The 18,776-nt window shown below is 38.5% G+C and overlaps 2 protein-coding genes across 4 annotated transcripts in view; both read left to right on the forward strand.

Annotated features, from left to right (window-relative positions):
• LOC118535578 (zinc finger protein 586-like) overlaps positions 1 to 18,776 on the forward strand; it is a 56,750-nt gene that overhangs the window by 18,409 nt on the left and 19,565 nt on the right. For 2 of the 3 annotated variants that reach the window (XR_004917244.2, XM_078063053.1), the window contains one exon: positions 7,712 to 7,784. The exons of the other annotated variant lie outside the window; for it this stretch is intronic. Coding sequence is in view for 1 of the 2 variants with exons in the window: in XM_078063053.1 (XP_077919179.1) it covers positions 7,712 to 7,723 (12 nt within the window). In the remaining variant the exon portion in view is untranslated. The remainder of the gene's footprint in view (positions 1 to 7,711; positions 7,785 to 18,776) is intronic. 3 annotated transcript variants of the gene reach the window in all.
• LOC118535585 (vomeronasal type-1 receptor 1-like) lies at positions 14,292 to 17,416 on the forward strand. The gene is given in 3 exon segments (XM_078062357.1): positions 14,292 to 14,986; positions 14,988 to 15,109; positions 15,112 to 17,416. Coding segments are annotated over 3 exon segments (786 nt in total). The 5' UTR covers positions 14,292 to 14,609; the 3' UTR covers positions 15,399 to 17,416.

The raw sequence follows: 18,776 nt of genomic DNA on the forward strand, positions 1-18,776 counted from the left end.
ATTTCCCTCAGTGGCAGATACAGAGGCATCTATTTTAGGAACATTTGTTAAATTCTAAATATATATAAATTCCCTGTGCTAATGTTATATATAACAGTAAGAGTATAAAGAAAAATGGGATGAACATAAGTGTGGTCCTTAAGTGATAGCACCAAAAAACAATAAAATGAAAGAATTTAATGGCCTGGTAGCCACTCAACAGGCAGGTGATGCTGAGGGAAACTCCTCTGCCCAATCTGTATACATAAAAGACAACTTTACATCCAATGTTATCCAGGACGTATTTCCATCCAAAAGCTGCCATGGTCTGAGGGATCCCTTTGGAGAAAAGCACCAAGGAGTTGGCTAAGACCAGTTGGTTGAGAATCAGGTCTTTGGATTTCAACTTGTGTCCAGTGAACAAAGTGAAGTTACAAAGACCAAAGAGGAAGGAATTTCCCAGGATCCCCACTCCTGTCTGAATGAGGAAGATAATCCCCATTTCCAAGTTGAAAGAGCCCATCACATCAATATCAAGTGGAAATTGGTCTTTTTCTTTTTTAAGTGGAAATTGGCTTTAATTGGAGTTGAAGATCTGGAGGAAATCCAAAATATATGTATTACTATCTTCATGTTTCCTGTAGGGCTTTTCATTAACTGCATTTTTTCCCACATAAAGGACATTCAGAATATGTCCTTAAAAGCAAACAAAAGGGGGTGCCTGGGTGGCTCAGTTGGTTAAGCGTCCAACTTTTGATTTTGGCTCAGGTCATGATCTCAGGATCATGAGATCAAGCCCCACCTCATGAAGCTTGCTTAAGATTCTCTTTCCCTCCCCCTTTGCCCCTCCTCCCTACTCTCCCCCCCACCAGAAAAAATAAAAAAGCAAACAAAAGGATCAGAGAGAGGTTATCTAAAGGAGATTTTACTAAGTAGTTGTAAATAATTCAAAATGTTTCTCCAAGGATGTGTACTAATTGACAACAACCCTTAGTCCTTGGGTTATTGAAGGAGGGAGTTGTGGGGTATTTAGACATAAACTTTCATGTTAACTTTATAGGCAGGTGGATTTGTTCAAAATGTTTAGATACAATTGTGATTTTTATAACAGCAATTAAAATTGAAAAATAATTTTAAGAAAAAGTAGAATATACATATGAACTTTATCAGAGAAGAATTTTAAACCAAGGGAAATTTCCAGAAATAATTTTGAAAAGAAAACAAAATGAATTGAATTCTCCAACAAAGATGTCATTTTATGTGGAGTGAGAATTTATACAGTTTCTGTAAATCAGAGACAACTTTGAGGAGTCTCTGACTCCTTAACAGCTGTGATCACTGGTCACTCCTATGCTCAAAGTGTAATCATTCAAGGGCAAAAAAAAGGGACTCATTTTATTCCCTTAATCAAAAGGGAATGGTGGCCATAGAGGCATGTTTAGGGGCTAAATTATGTGCACTGTGCTCTCAGAGAAAGAATATTGAAATATCCATCATTATGCTACTTGGGTAGAACTTTATTTATTTATTTATTTATTTATTTTATTTTATTATGTTATGTTAGTCACCATAAAATACATCATTAGTTTTTTTTTGTTTGTTTGTTTGTTTTTTTTTTTTTTAAAGATTTTATTTATTTATTTGACAGAGAGAGACACAGCGAGAGAGGGAACACCAGCAGGGGGAGTGAGAGAGGGAGAAGCAGGCTTCCCGCGGAGCAGGGAGCCCGATGCGGGGCTCGATCCCAGGACCCTGGGATCATGACCTGAGCCGAAGGCAGACGCTTAACGACTGAGCCACCCAGGCACCCCGTTTTTTTTTTAAGATTAACTTTATTGCTTTATTTAATCCGTATCCAAAATATTAGCATTTCAACATGTAAATAATAACTTTAACAATGACATACTCTATTGGTATTGTCTTCAAAGCTCAGTGTTTTTGATTCTCAATTTGGGTATTAAATTTCCATGAGAAAGGGTTGACCTGTATTTGAAATTTACAGTTGAAACAAGACTCATATACCATACTGAAGAGTTTTCTAAACTGTGCATCAAGTTAATTGCCTCTAAGTTAAATATAACTAAAAATGAACCCCAGTTGGGCCGACTGCATTTCCCGTGCTCCATAAACTGGCTAGTGACCACATGCTGGGCAGCAGGGGTGCAGAGAAGTGATTTGTCCAAGTGGGGTCCCCAGACCCGCAGCATCAGCATCAGCTGGGAACTTGCTAGAAGTGCACATTCTCAAGGCCCCCTCAGACCCACAGAACCAGAAAACTCTGGGAGGGGGGCCCAGCGCCCTTCAGAGGAGCCCTCCACACAATTATGAGGTGAGCACATCATTGGTTTTTGATGTGGTGATCCATGATCCATTGTTTTCTATAACACCCAGTGCTCCCTGCAGTACGTGCCTTCCTTAATACCCATCACTGGGCTAACCCATCCCCCCACCCCCTCCCCTCTAAAACCCTGTTTCTCAGAGTCCATAGTCTCTCATGGTTCATCTCTCCCTCCGATTCCCCCCTTCATTTTTCCTTTCCTTATCCTAATGACCTCCATGCTATTTCTTATGTCCACAAATAAGTGAAACCATGTGATAATTGACTTTCTCTGTGGAGAAAGGAGAACCCTCTTACACTGTTGGTGGGAATGCAAGTTGGTACAGCCACTTTGGAAAACAGTGTGGAAGTTCCTCAAAAAATTAAAAATAGAGCTACCCTATGACCCAGCAATTGCACTCCTGGGTATTTACCCCAAAGACACAGATGTAGTGAAAAGAAGGGCCATATGCACCCCAATGTTCATAGCAGCAATGTCCGCAATAGCCAAACTGTGGAAGGAGCTGAGATGCCCTTCAACAGATGAATGGATAAAGAAGACGTGGTCCATATGTACAATGGAATATTACTCAGCCATCAGAAAGGATGAATACCCAACTTCTACATCAACATGGATGGGACTGGAGGAGATTATGCTAAGTGAAATAAGTCAGGCAGAGAAAGTCAGTTATCATATGGGTAGAACTTTATATGTCAGAACAAACCATCCTGTTAATGCTACAGGTGTGTGAGGGGTGAACACACTAGAATTTCATATTGATCAGAGGGGACAGTGAAGTTCTTGCTGGGTAGAAAGAGTTACAGATTTGTAGATAATTATAATTTCACAGTAATTTTGATATCTGGTTCTAGGTCAGGGTAACATTGAGAACCTGAGAATATTGAAGTCCCTGATGATCTCTGCTCTCTTAAATGTGGAATCTTCAGTCACTTTTCTCTTGAAAGAGTCATATCTCCAGACGGGAGTTGGAGGTTTATACTCTTCCACCAATCGTAGGTATTGTAGAGAAATGTAATAACAGACTCCTTTAAACACAGGCTCTCAGTGATTAAAAACAAACAAAACCCTACTGCATATATCTGCAATTGCCACCCAGAAACCAAGTGTCCAATTACAGATGAGAACTAAAAATCATTATCTTACTGCTCCTCACTTCCATTTAGAGTTCAGCCTTTGCCCTGACTGTCATGAGAGTGTCTGCATGTCCGTTTATTCAGAAGCAAGAGGAGAAGATGTCAGGGCAATAGGGAAGAAGGAAGGATATGCTTGGGAGCCCTGAAGCAGGTGGGTGAGCATGACAGTGTGTCTGGACCCCTCAGAAAGTTCCCTAATGCTTTCAATCCTAAGAGTACTTGTTTCAACCCGAGCAAGAAGAAGGAGGTTTTTTCATATGGGTTTCTTACTAGGTTTTATGGAATACATTCTATTTCCTCAGAGGTTCTGATACTTGTTATTTAAAATAGCCACCTCCTGACACAGATTGTGTTTGCTGCCAGGACAGGGGCTGCAGACATTTGTATACCTGTACGTCTGTGGAGATGGGGATTCCGATGCCTGAGGTACACACTGCGGATTCCATGATCTGGCCTCTTGCTAGGAAGTGCTTGTCTCTTCACTTGTAATTGGTGGGGAGGGTCTGTATGGGACTTAAGATTATATCTGAAAGGCATTTGTGAAGTGAGCAAATTATGTAAAGCTATTAATGTTAATTAACAAACTTGTACAAAGAGAATGACTATAGAAATAGAGAAGTTGGTGAAGTTGGTGATTGGCTAAGTCTCGGTGGGAAGTAGAGGTCGCTCGCTGGGTTCTGAGACATGAGAGAAGTCAGTTGAGTCCATGGCTATCCTGCATCTGGGCTACCGTGAAAATTGTTTTCCAAAGCATATTTTTATTTCTGAGACCACTGAACAAAAACAAACTTGGCTGTTAAGAAAAAGTAAAGTGAGAGAAAGTTGACAAGGTGTATAAACAGAGGGAAAGGGGTGGTGTCCCGTGCTGAATAAATATTTATTGAGCACCTTGTCTGTCTCAGATGCTATTCTAAATGTGTGTTCACACCAGTGAAAAGAACCAAAAATGTGTCGCTCACATTCTAATTGATGGAAACAGAGAACAAATAATGAAAGAAATATTGGGGTTAATAGTAAGTTGTAAAGTTATGTCACCCAAATACAGACAGTAGAAAATTCAGGTAAAGATGAGCGTGTACAATAGAGTGGATGGCAATGTAAAATATGGTGATCAGGGTTGGTCTCACAGGGGCGTGACATTTGAGCAAATATTTGAGTGGTAAGGGATTTGCGTATTTGGGAGGATGTTGCACACAGATGAAATAACCAGACTACTGCCTGAAGGAGAGGATCATGACTGGATCTTTGCTGAAAATGTGAGAACGGAGCACAACTATGAAGGGAGTAAGTGTAAAGCTTTGAGGCTGAAGGGCTAAGGGAGCCAGGTCATGTAGGGCACTCTAGACCATTGTAAAGAATTTGGAGTTTCTCTAAGTGAAATGGTAAGCCATTGTGTACATAGTATTGGAATAGAGAGGGGCATGATCCAACCTGTATATTAAAAGGATCACTCTGGCCTTTGTATTGTATATAGACTAAGGGGAACAGAGGAAGTGGAGAGGTCCGTGAGTCACTGTTGTGCCATAATTTGAACAGGGAAAGTTTAAAGAAAGAGAGGACTGGAATAACAAGGGATTGGAGGGTAAGAAGTAGCGAGAACTCTGAAGAGTACAGGATTATCAGATACAAGGAACTCTAGGCCCGAGGTAGAGCAGTCAGAGAGCATATCGCAGGATGAAATCTGTACCTTGTGGGTGAGCGCACAGCTGGACCACTGAATGACAGAGAAGTCTCAGTGTGAGTCTCCAGCTCCCAGGTCCTGCTGTGCGTGGTAGCCAGCAGCTTTCCCAACACCACCATCCCCGAGAAGTTTTAAAGTGGCCTACCTCTGACCCTCAAGAATAGCTTTCCCAAACACTCCCAACTTCCAGAGGACAGTTCCCAGAAGTACTGCTGGTGAGGCATCAAAGCAACTCTGCGATTCCATAAATCACCACCTGCCCTTTTGGACAAGATCTAAAAAGGCCCTTACTGTATCCAGTAAGCAGAATGAAGTTATAAAGACAAAGGAGTGAAGAATTACCCATGATGCCAAACCCTGGCAGAGGAAGAAAATCCCCATTTCCAAGTTGACAGAACTGATCACAGCAAAATCTAGTGGAACTTGATCTTAATTGAAGTCAGAAGAATTAAAAATAACAAAAATTTGTTATCATCATCTCGCCCAGCAATTCCAGCATTAAGCCTAACACAGGCTTTCTCACTGTAAATGAACATTAAGAGTATGTGTGTGAGGGTCACTACCAATGTTCTGCTTTGGAAATAATGTAAACATTGAGTATAACGGGCCCTGGCTCTCTGCAGCTGTAAACATGGAGGAATTCCTCACTGCAGGTATGGAGTTACCTCCAGGATATATTCTTATGTGAAAAAAAAGTGAGATGCAGATGAGCATGTGAACTAGGGTCTATTTTTCTAAGAATGCAAAGAATAGCAGTATAAATTTAAGTATAAATATGAATATAAATAAATACAGTGTTTGAAGAGGACTATGGAAGGATTAACAAAAAACTTATAAAAATAATGGCCTCATGGGGCAGAGAAAGTTGAAGGTTAGACTTCTCTCAACTGACCTTGTATTATATTTTGACTATTGTAAAAATGGAAATACTTTACACATTTATCAAACAACATAAAACCAACGTATACTAGAATAACCTATTACTTTCAATGTCAAAATGAATTTTAAGATATATATTTGTGTGTATGTATGCAAACATCATTATGTGTGAAGTTTGTGACCAATCCATATAAATAACTTTTGAGAAACTTAAAAAAATAATTTTGTCTGTTTATTTTTATTGGGATATATTCAGAGAAAACACCAGCCAAGAAATTGTGAACTGGTATCCAATATCATATTTTTTAGTAAAATGATAGTTTTTTTTAAAATGATGGAATAAGAATATTAATATACTTGAGAACCAAGACTTTTAGGAAAAAATAAAAGAAATAGAAAAGCAAACTGTTTTAAGGTAATATATTTGTTCATTTCCTTGAAAAAAATCAACATTAACCAGTCTGTATTTGACTTAAAATATAGAGAGACATGAACAGGTACAGATATTACGACCCACGCCCTGAGCAACTACCACCTCCATTCTCCAGACTGTGACCTCTAAATGCAATTTCTCACTAAAAAAGTGTAAGACATCTTGATAAAAATTTGACAATTCCTAGTCAGTGTGAGGAAAATGACTTTGAAACATCTTGTTAAACCATCAAGCAAGAAAGCTGTGAGAAACTTCTTCCAGTGGGAGGCAGTAAGCAGGAACTGTACTACCTCTGAAGTATCCTTCACAATAAACTGAACTAGAATTTGAGTAAACCATTAGCAAAAATTATACATTTAGTGGCTGTCTGGGACAGTGTGTGAAACAACATCAGTGTGATGCAATAAGTTAATAGTATGTCTTAAATTATTCTAGATAAATGATCCATTTATTTTCTTTTTTATAAGAATGGGAAAAAAAGGAGGACTTATTATTTGCCAGACTCTTAATAGAAAAACACAAATTAGGGACGCCTGGGTGGGACGGTCAGTTAAGCGTCTGCCTTTGGCTCAGGTCATGATCCCAGGGTCCTGAGATCAAATCATGCATTGGGCTCCTTGCTCAGCAGGGAGCCTGCTTCTCCCTCTGCTTGTGCTCTCTCACTCTCTCTCCCTGACAAATAAATAAATAAAATCTTAAAAAAATAACCCACAAATTATATGGGGGTACGTCGATTAGATCCTGATCTAAATGATTATTAGTGGGTTTTTTTGAGGAAATAAGGAAAACATGAGCTCTTACTGTTATTTAATGATATTATTGAGTTTTTGTTACTGTTGTAGGTATTATAAAGGTATTCAGGTCCTCCTTAATGAATGAATACCATCTTTAGATCCCATATCATTGTGTGGAAGTATGTTCTTGATTATTTACTCAAGAATATAATGATATATATAATTTTTTTGTGAAATAATCCAGTGTGGATAATGTGGGTAGCAGTGTAGATGAAATGAAATGACTGTGTGCTGATAATTAACTGTTGAAGCTGGTAATAAGTCTATGAGCCTTATGGTATCACCTTTCACATATATTTGGAATATTCCATTGTGCCAGTTTTTAAAAACATTTTCTTCTCTTAATAATATTTTCTAAGTTTTATGTCTTTAAGGCAATATTTTTCAACCTGAGACAATATACTTTTTATTCTTAGTGTTTCATTAAATGTTAAATTACTTTATTCTTACTATAAATGTTTTTCTGTCTTTAGACAGGACTCTAAAAATCAAATGATGTCTGTATCCAGAGGGACCAGATAAATGAGCAGTTTGGAAACTAAAAAGGTAAAAGCTGCCGAATATACAGGGGCTCGTGTGCTCATCATTTAATGAAATGTATCAGATTTTCACATAATTCTAAATGTCAGGAATCTAGCTTAATAAATTTCCATACTATTTAAAAGAAAGGAATAATAACATTAAGAAAACTCTTTGGGAGCAGGTATCCAAACTAGGTCTGTTTTGTATGAGCCTTTGTGGCAAGTCAATGATTTTACTCAGATAAAAAACCTTATCAGTGATGGAAAAAGAAGCAGAGATCTAAAGTATATTAATATAAAATGAAATTCAACAAGATTTTAAGGGGAGGCTTCCCTAAGAATGGGTTTTCTTCAAGAAATACTCTGTTTGGTACTGAATGGAGAAATATGGAAATATTCCCAAATTGATCAGAAATAAGAGGACTATGCTGGTCCCTTATTGACTCCAATTTCCTGGCATTTCAATAAGTCAGGGAAAATAGCTATGAGATTTATTTATTTATTTATTTATTTTTAAAGATTTTATTTATTCATTTATTTGAGAGAGTGAGAGAGAGAGCACATGAGAGGGGGGAAGGTCAGAGGGAGAAGCAGACTCCCTGCCGAGCAGGGAGCCCGATGCAGGACTCGATTCCGGGACTCCAGGATCATGACCTGAGCCGAAGGCAGTCGCTTAACCAACTGAGCCACCCAGGCGCCCCAAGATATATTTATTTTAAGTGGAAATATATTATTGAGAGCTGAAATGCCTGCATATCTCAGAGGCACTATAGGACCACATAAAATGTTAGAATTAATAACATAGTTTAACATTTATGTATTTGCTATGAAAATAATCAGAAATCAACCAGTTTTCTGTATGTAGGAAATATTGTCTGTACAATTATAAAGAAAGATATCTCACTAAAGATAATACAGTTTTGCCAAATACCAAATAGTCTACTAAAATATTCTTTAGTAAATTAAATAATTTAATAAGCTAAATAATGGTAGTGAAGTACTGAAGCAAAATTAAAGCCCTATTAAAAGCTTAAAATCAGTACTAAAAAAATAGCATGACAGACTTAATCCCAAGATAGAAAGTCTAATGCTGTAAGTGATTTAATTAACACAATTAGTATCTTTTTCATATAATTCAAGTTAAAATTAATAAATTTTTCTTTTCCCTTTTCTTTTTTTTTTTTTTTGAGAGAGGGACGGGGGAGGGGCAGAGGGAGAGAGAGAGAGAGAATCTTTTTTTTTTTTTTTAAAGTTGGGTATTCATCCTTTTTTTTTTTTTTTTAAGATTTTTTTATTTATTTGACAGAGAGAGACAGTGAGAGAGGGAACACAAGCAGGGGGAGTGGGAGAGGGAGAAGCAGGCTTCCCGCCGAGCAGAGAGCCCGATGCGGGGCTCAATCCCAGGACCCCGGGATCATGACCCGAGCCGAAGGCAGACACTTAACAACTGAGCCACCCAGGCGCCCCGAGAGAGAGAATCTTAAGCAGGCTCCATGACCAGTCTGAAGCCCAACAAGGGTCTCAATCTCATGACCCTGAGATCATGACCTGAGCCAAAATCAAGAGTCAGACGTTTAACCAACTGAGCTACTCAGACATCCCTTTTCTTTTTTTTTTTTAATTTTTATTTTAAGTAGGCTCCACACCTAACATGGGGTTTGAACTCACCACCCTGAGATCAAGAGTCATATGTTCTACCGACTGAGCCAGCCGGGTGCCCCTAAATTTTTCTAATACTACAAAAGAACAAAAAATATAAACATATGTAATTATATACTATATATTAAATGCATTCCATATTACATAATGTATTTTATATCATCCATATATTTACACTTAAGTTCAATGAAGAGAACTTGCTAGTCCAGATACAAAGAGCATTACCCACAACTCATCACTGCTGAAGAAGTATACAGATCAATGGCACAGAATGGGGTCAATAAACCAAAAACCGTATCTGGTGAAAGTAAATCATCAAGTATTTGGGAAAGCTATTTAATACATGGCTAAACTGCTTGGAGATTTATTTGAAATAGTAGGGGTAAATTTCTTGCTCTCATCTTAGAATTAAATAACACTCTATCTTAACATAAAAATGTCAAATCTGCCATGTAAAAATGCTAGGGTATATTTTTATAAATTTGTTTTGATACATCATTACTATGCATGGCCCAAATCAGAGGCCATTTTATTTCATTAACATGAAAGTAGAGATAAATACAGATGTACCAGAAATTAATTAAACTTAAATACAAAGAAGTTATTTAACTATGTAGATTATAAAGGAGGACAATATTAAGCACGACCTCACTATGGATATTAATCATTTAGATAATGGATTTTTAAAATGCTGGCAGTGTAGGGATGCCCGGGTGGCTCAGTTGTTAAGCATCTGCCTTTGGCTCAGGTTATGGTCCCAGGGTCCTGGGATCGAGCCCCGCATCGGGCTCCCTGCTCCGCGGGAAGTCTGCTTCTCCCTCTCCCACTCCCCCTGCTTGTGTTCCCTCTCTCGCTGTGTCTCTCTCTGTCAAATAAGTAAATAAAATCTTAAAAAAAAAAAACACACAGAAAAAAAAATAAAGGTCTATGGGCGCCTGGCTGCCTCATTCGGTGGAGCATGTGACTCTTGATCTCGGGGTGGTGAGTTTGAGCCCCACATTGGGTGTGGAACCTACTTTAAAAAAAGAAAGGTCTCAAATCAAGGATCTCAGCTTCCACCTTTAGAAACCAGAAAAAGAGAAATGAAATCCAGGGAAAGCAGAAGAAAATAATAAAGATAAAATAAAAATGAATGCAATAGAAAATGAAGAACTCTAGAGAAAATTAGTGAAACCCAAGGCTTTAAGATCAATAAATTGATGAACCTCTATCCAAACTGATCATACAAAAAAGAGGGGAATACACAAATTTCCAATGTCAGAAATGTTAGAAGTGACATCACTACAGATTCTATAGGTATTAAAAGAATAATGAGGGAATACTATGAAGCCCTTTATGACAATAAATTGTCAAATGTGATTTAATGTAATGACAACTACTGACATGTATTGCCAAAAAAGTCTTATTTCTGTAAATCCTAAATTGCATGTCTCCAAAAACATGAAAAGTGAAGAGGCTTTAAAAATGCAATTGAGGTAAAAATGGGTTATAAAATCATACCAGATTAGATATCATATAAACCTTTGAATATTCTCCACTCAGGTTTTTGACATCTTTAAATTTTCAGGCTATTTGAAAGGATTCCAAATATTAAGTCATGTTTGATCAATTATGGTTTGTGATAGAGAATGAAAAATATGTAAAATTTAAATCACAGGGATTTGATCCAAAATACAATCTGAGCAAATTAATATGTTATAGTTGAACATAATCGAGCATCATTTTTGTTTGCAATTTTCTGCTCATTACGAACATGCCTTCTGAGTTTATTATTTTTTAATCCTGTCTGTTCCTATACATTACAGCATTTTTTTGGTTAACCCAACTGATTAATATCAGTACCAGGAGATTATTGATAGTTTCCTCTTTTAAATATTCCATATTTAAATATTTTCTTTAAGTTTCATTTTAATTTGCTTGTGGCATATTAGTAATTTCACTATTATTTCAGTTTTAATTAAGTGTCCTCTGGTCTGTGCTATATGTAGTAATGATTTGCCCTATTCCACATTGTAAATATATAGCAGGATATTTTAGATCGAGTATATTATTTTCTAAAACTCTGATGTACCAGGTAAAAACTTACCTCTGTGTTTCAATTAAATACTCAAATATTTTAATGCCGTATGTTCACTAAATTTTCTTTTTTCTCCATCTATCACCTGTCACTTGTCACTTATCTATCTCTCACTTATCTATCATCCATCTAGCTAGCTAGCTATCCATCCATCTAGCCATCATCTATCACCAATCGTTTGTTTCACAGGCTCCCTGTTCTCTACCATTGAAATAATCCTCAATTTTTTGTCTTTTTTTTTTTTCTGAGTGTAGTTGACACACAATGTTACATTAGTTTCAGGTGTGTGGACAAGTCTGTATGTTATGCTGTGCTTACTACAACTGTAGCTATTGTCTGTCACTGTACAACATTGTTACCTTATCAGTGACTATATTCCCTATGCTGCCTTTTATTCCTGTGACTTATTTATTCCATAGCTGGAAGCCTGTACCTCCCCCTCCCTTCACCCATTTGGCATAAAAACTTGTTAATATATTTTGTTTGTCAGGGCCAGTTCTCTTCATTGAATACTTTACATTTTATTTATTAATTAGAAATATTTTGTAATTACTAGTGGGATTTTGGAAAAATTGCTATTCAACTGGTATTACATTACATAAGGTATTTTGTGAATTGAATTATTTGCAGAATTTCTATTTCAGTCTGCAGTGTTTCTTTGCTGTTATTTCATCCTGATTCTAATATATTAAAGGTTTTAATTTTGCTTCAATATCCTTTACACAAACATAGATTTAATGTTGTTTTGCTAAATTTCTATTAACTTTGCACAAGATAATTTTTCTTAAATCTTTTTTTTTTAAAGAGACTATTTCCTACAGACAGGAAATGTGTTGATTTACAATGGTATCTCTAGCACATTTCTGTGTCCTGGACTATGTTATAAATCTAATATATTTTAGTGATTCTCTTGTGTTTCTCAAGGAAACAACTACTTCAGCTTTCAGGCTTGGACATTTAAATCTTGATTTACAGTGAATTGACCCCACCAGGAAATTAGTGAGTCAATTTGGCAGCATTTGATGTGGCTGTCTTGATCCTAATCAGTTTGAGAATATCCCCATATTTCATTGTCCAATATGAATATTTGGTTCATTTCAGAAGAAGGAAAAGTTCTTCATAGGAAAGTCTATCCTTAAAATGTTGTTGAATTTGGTATTTTTTCCAGTTATTTTAGTTTGGTATACACATCTTTATCTAAGATTGAATATGCTCTTATCTGCTGCCCAGAAGATTTCCTCCATGGGAAGTCCTTAGCTCTGTTCGTGTCTGCAAATCCCCTTTTGCCATGTAGGGTAACATATCCACAGTTCTGGGGATTAGAGTGTGCACGTATCATCAGTCTGCCTACCACAGGAGGTATCTTACAACAATCTGACTCATAGGTGTTTTTGAAAAAATGTAATTGTTAAGATATTTGAATAACTAGCTGAGTTTAGAAGCTCTTCTATCTTTGGCAGTTTTTACCTTCTCCAGGCCTTTCTGGACACAGAATTACTTTGAGTTTCCTGCTGTTGGGAGGACAATTATCAGTATTTTAAGATAAAAGATTTAAAAATGAAAGACAGAGTATAATATATATCACCTTAAAGTGAAACAAAAATATCACGTCAATGGAATAAAATTATTGATGGAAAGAAAAGCTTTTGAAAGCTGCTATATAATGGAAATATCTAGTATATATGAAAGTAAATAGTGTAAAAAAATCCATGGATGAATGACGAGTGTCAACAATTAAATACCAGCACACGGTCATTTTGTCTCTACTCCTCCCATGTTACCCTTAATAGAGTATTTTACAAAAAACCCCACAAAACTTAGATATACCATTACACGCCACAGCAAATAGTCACAAGTGTACCTTCAAACAATGTAATTATTTCACTGGGAGGACGTAAGTATGTTTTTCACACCTACCAGAATAACAATAATTCAGTAATATCATTGAATAGTCAGGGTTCACACTCTCCTAATTTTCTTCCAAAAATTCTTTTAAGGAGTTGGTTTGTTTGAATCAGGATCCCAACATTGTATCCACATAAAGTTTAGGGTTTTTTTGTCTTTGAAGTTTCTTGTAACTAAGAAGTCTCTTCCCTTTTCTCCCTTCCTGCTCTCATTTTTTGAGGATAAAAATGGATCATTTGTCTTGAATGATTTCAAACATCCTGTTAGTTTATCGTATCATGTTGACGTCGTTTAACACATATCCCCATATGCCCTATAAATATAAACCCGATGTAATTCAGGTTCAGGTTTGTCCAGGACTCTTCGTATGCAGTGCAGTTGTCTCCTTATTGCCTCCTTCCCGGGGGTGCCAGGCCAGCTGTTTTCCTTCCCGTGCTGTGAAGTTTGATCAGAGGTACACGTGCTGTTAATCAGTTTCCTACCAGCCTTCATCCGCTGGTTTCCGCTACTGCGGATGATCACTGCCTGGATGAAGTACTTCATGTGATGCGCCAGAAAGTTGATATTCTTTTTTTTTTTTTTTTAAAGATTTTATTTATTTATTTGAGAGAGAGAGAGTGAGAGACAGCATGAGAGGGGAGAGGGTCAGAGGGAGAAGTAGACTCCCCACTGAGTGGGGAGCCCAATGTGGGACTCGATCCTGGGACTCCAGGATCACGACCTGAGCTGAAGGCAGCTGCCCAACCAACTGAGCCACCCAGGCGCCCCAAGAAAGTTGATATTCTAATGCTATTACTGTTTCTGCATTTAGTACCTGGAATTATTTTATACAGAAGAACTGTCCCTCATCATCTATTTGGCTGCCCTGAAATATAGTCTGTTCAGCAAAGATAGAAGAAATGATTGACTCTATTTATCCATTTTAAGAAAAATGGAATTGGTTCCTTAACATCCTCCCATCATTGTGGAGTGAGAACCTCTTCAAGATGAAAGCTGTGTCACATTAAAATGTCACCAGCTGGGGCGCCTGGGTGAGCGGTTAAGCGGTTAAGCATTTGCCTTCGGCTCAGATCATGATCCCGGGGTCCTGGGACCCAGCCCCGCATCAGACTCTCTGCTCAGCAGGCAGCATGAGGATGCTTATAAAATTCAACTGTCCTCAGATTCCTATGACTGCTGTTAAAATTTGTGTGCTGTGAAGTTAATACCATGGGTTCTGTCAAGTTGGAGGTAAGGCTTATTTTACTCACTCAGACTGGAGTGGGCATCCTGGGAAACTCCTTACTCCTCTGTCTTTATAACTTCGCTTTACTTACTAAAGACAAGGTGACACACACAGACTTGATTCTCAACCAAGTGGTCTTGGCAAACTCCGTGCCTCTTTTCTCTAACAGTGTACCTCAGACAATGGCAGCTCTGGAATGGAAATCTTTCCTGGATGATGCTGGATGTAAATTTGTCTTCTATTTTCACCAAGTGGCCAGAGGGGTTTCCCTCAGCACCACCTGCCTCCTCAGTGGTTTCCAGGCCATTAAACTTGGCCCCAGTATCTCTAGGTGGCTGGAGCTCAGAATGAGATCCCCAAAGTTTCTGCTGTTCCTTCTGCTGGATTGTGCAACTCCTGGTAAACATCCTAATTTCTACAAGAGTGATTGGCCTAACAAATGACAAAAATAGAAGTGTAGAAACAAGCAAGGGATACTGTTCCTCATGCCAGACAGATCTGTGGCCTCCCTTCTTGGAGTCACTATGTTCTTCATTGATGTTATATGTTTAGGGCTCTTGATCTTCACCAGCGGCATCATGCTCTTTGTTCTGCTCAAGCACATGCAGTGGGTGCAACACATTCATATCAACAGCCTTTTCCTCAGGTCTTCTCCTGAGGCCAGAACCACCTGCACCATCCTCATTCTGGTGAGCTCCTTTGTCTCTTTTTATTTTCTCTCTTCTTCACTTTCTCTTTCTTTACTCATAACTGTGAACCAAGCCAGTGGCTAGTCCTTACCTCTGCTCATAGCTTTATGTTTTCCCACATTCAGCCCCTTTGTGCTCATCAGTAGTGATGTCCATGTCTCTCAGTTCCGCTATGCCCATTCTCTATACAGCTTGTTGGCCCAGCCCCTTTATATCCTTATTCAAAGTTACATTCCCATTGATGCCTTCTCTGGGCAAATCCATACATAAACAGAACCATATGACCTTCCCTGTCTCATTCCCTCATTATTATGCCTCATTTTTTTTAATAGGTAGGTTTACCATTTTATTTTATTTTAAAAATTTTATCTTATCTTTAAGTAGGCTCCACTCCCAGCATGGAGCCCAATGCAGGGCTTGAACTCACAACCCTGAGATCAAGACCTGAGCTGAAATCAAGAGTTGGACACTTAACCGACTGAGCCATCCAGGCACCCCTAATATGTTATTTATTTATTTTTTTAAGTAGCCTCCAGCCCAAGGTAGATACAGCATTTTTTAAAAGATTTTTTGTTTATTTATTTGAGAGAGAGAATGAGAGAGAGTGAGAGAGCACACGAGAGGGGGGAGGGTCAGAGAGAGAAGCAGACTCCCCGCTGAGCAGGTAGCCTGATGCTGGACTCAATCCTGGGACTCCAGGATCATGACCTGAGCTGAAGGCAGTCACTTAACCAACTGAGCCACCCAGGCACCCCTAGATATAGCATTTTAAATACAATTTTGTTTGCACTCTGGATTTATTCTTCACATGGGGAAGTGTTTATGAATATCGTCTCTCATGCTGCAACCCTTGCACAGAAAGTCTTACAAATAGCACGTAGCAAATACATATGTTTAATGAATTCTGTCATTTGCAAAAATGGCTCATTTTATATAAGAAGTAATAGTGGATTCATATATAACACCACGTATACTGACAGAGTCCAGCCACTCTAAGAATAAATTTAAAACTAAAACTAATTTTTAAAAATGCTAGGAGCATAATTTTGTTACTAGATAATTAATTTAAAAATCCATGAGGTACCTGGGTGGCTCAGTCAGTTAAGCATCTGCCTTCAGCTCAGATCGTGATCCTGGGGTCCTGGGATCAAGCCCCTACATTGGGGCTCCCTACTCAGCGGGGAGCCTACTTCTCCCTCTGCCCACCTCCACCCCCCTCATTCTAATAAATAAATAAAATCTTTTTTAAGAAATCCAGAGAAAGTAAAAAAATCTTAATTAAAATTGATAAATATAGTTAATATTTCCAATTAAAGATTTCCATTTCATAAAACTCAGGACAGGCAAAGTTTAGATATCAATGAGAGAAAAAGCAGACAACTACAATGAAAAAATAAGGAAAGCGATTTGACTTTCAGAGATTTACTGAATCAGGCATGTGGGCCTTTTCTGGAATCATGGATTTGTTCTATACCTTGATTGGGAAGTTGTTTCATGGGTAAATGCATTTGTCAGTCCTCAAACTGTACAGTTATTTGTGTATTCCCAAGGGTTGGTGGAGGGAGGTGGGTGATGGATATTAAGGCGGGCACTTGTTATGATGAGCACTGGGTGGTATGTGCAAATGATGAACCACTGAACTCTACTCCTGAAACCAATATTGAACTGTATGTCAACTAACTAGAATTTAAATTTTAAATAAAAGGAAAAAAAAGTTTAAAACACTGGGGCACCTGGCTGGCTCAGTTGGTAGAGCATGTAACTCTTGATCTTGGGGTCATGAGTTCTAGTCCCATGTTGGGTGTGGAGCCTACTTTAAAAAAGCTTAAAACATTTCCTGAACTTCAGTGGTTTTGGTTCTGTCATGGCATGGGTAGCATCTATGAACATAAACTCTGAAGTCAGGGGCTCCTGGGTGGCTCAGTTGTTTAAGCGTCCAACTCTTGGGTTTCAGCTCAGGTCATGATCTCAGGGTTGTGAGATCGAGCCCCTTGTGGGGCTCCGCAATCAGCCAGGAGTCTGCTTGAGATTCTCTCCCTTTCCCTCTTCCTCCCCCTCTGCCCCTCTCCCCACTCACACTCTCTCTCAAATGAATAAAATATTTTTTATTTTTTATTTTTATTTATTTTTTATTTTTTATTTTTTTAAACATTTTATTTATTTTTTTTTAATTTTTTTATTGTTATGTTAATCCCCATACATTACATCATTAGTTTTAGATATAGTGTTCCGTGATTCATTGTTTGTGCATAACACCCAGTGCTCCATGCAGAACATGCCCTCCTCAATACCCACCACCAGGCTAACCCATCCTCCCACCCCCCTCCCCTACATTTTATTTATTTTTGACAGAGAGAGAGAGAGAGCACAAGCATGGGAAGCAGCAGGCACAGGGAGAGGGAGAAGCAAGCTCCCCGCTGAGCAGGGGGCCTGATGTGGGGCTCGATCCCAGGACCCTGGGATCACGACCTGAGCCGAAGGCAGACGCTTAACCGTCTGAGCCACCCAGGCGCCCCAAATAAAATATTTTTTTAAAAGTACACTCTAGGGGCACCTGGGTGGCTCAGTCATTAAGCATCTGCCTTCGGCTCAGGTCATGATCCCAGGGTCCTGGGATTGAGCCCCGCATCGGGCTCCCTGCTCAGCGGGAAGCCTGCTTCTCCCTCTCCCACTCCCCCTGCTTGTGTTCCCTCTCTTGCTGTGTCTCTCTGTCAAATAAATAAATAAAATCTTAAAAAAAAAGAAAGTACACTCTAGGGTCGCCTGGGTGGCTCAGTCGTTAAGCATCTGCCTTCGGCTCAGGTCATGATCCCAGGGTCCTGGGATCGAGCCCCGCATCGGGCTCCTGCTCAGCAGGAAGCCTGCTTCTCCCTCTCCCGCTCCCCCTGCTTGTGTTCCCTCTCTCGCTGTCTCTGTCAAATAAATAAATTTTTAAAAAATCTTTAAAAAAAACAATAAAGTACACTCTATGTAGTCAAAAGGTGACCTAGAAGCAATGGTTAACATGTGCCCTTCAGCACACCCCGTACCCAGTTCTTGAATTCTCAATGCTGGTCTCTACCAAAAAGAAGAAAACCTCCTTGAAGAAAAGACTGATTCCTGGTAGGATAAGGAAAGTTATAAGATGAAACTGTAATCTCTTTTGTACCAGAAAGTTGTGCCCACAGTGACGGTGATGTTAAAAGGGACAAAGAAGCAAGCTGGAAGGAGCTCCCCTGAGCCCAACCTGGGAAGATTTAAGCATCACAATGAATGGCCCACTTATATATTTAAGTGTGCATTATTCCATACTGACATATATTAATAAAAAATGAGTGAACAATCCGTTGGGAAACTTACTTCCCAAGTAGAATGCCAACTAATAAATGTGGGAAGACTGTTGGGATTTGAAAATCATCAGTGGTGGCTAAAACTATGGGGTGAAATACTGATGTGGATCAGTATATTCACGCAGTTTCAAAA

The sequence above is a fragment of the Halichoerus grypus genome, chromosome 15 (genome assembly GCF_964656455.1).
Source record: "Halichoerus grypus chromosome 15, mHalGry1.hap1.1, whole genome shotgun sequence".
In the NCBI taxonomy this organism is placed as follows: domain Eukaryota; kingdom Metazoa; phylum Chordata; class Mammalia; order Carnivora; family Phocidae; genus Halichoerus; species Halichoerus grypus.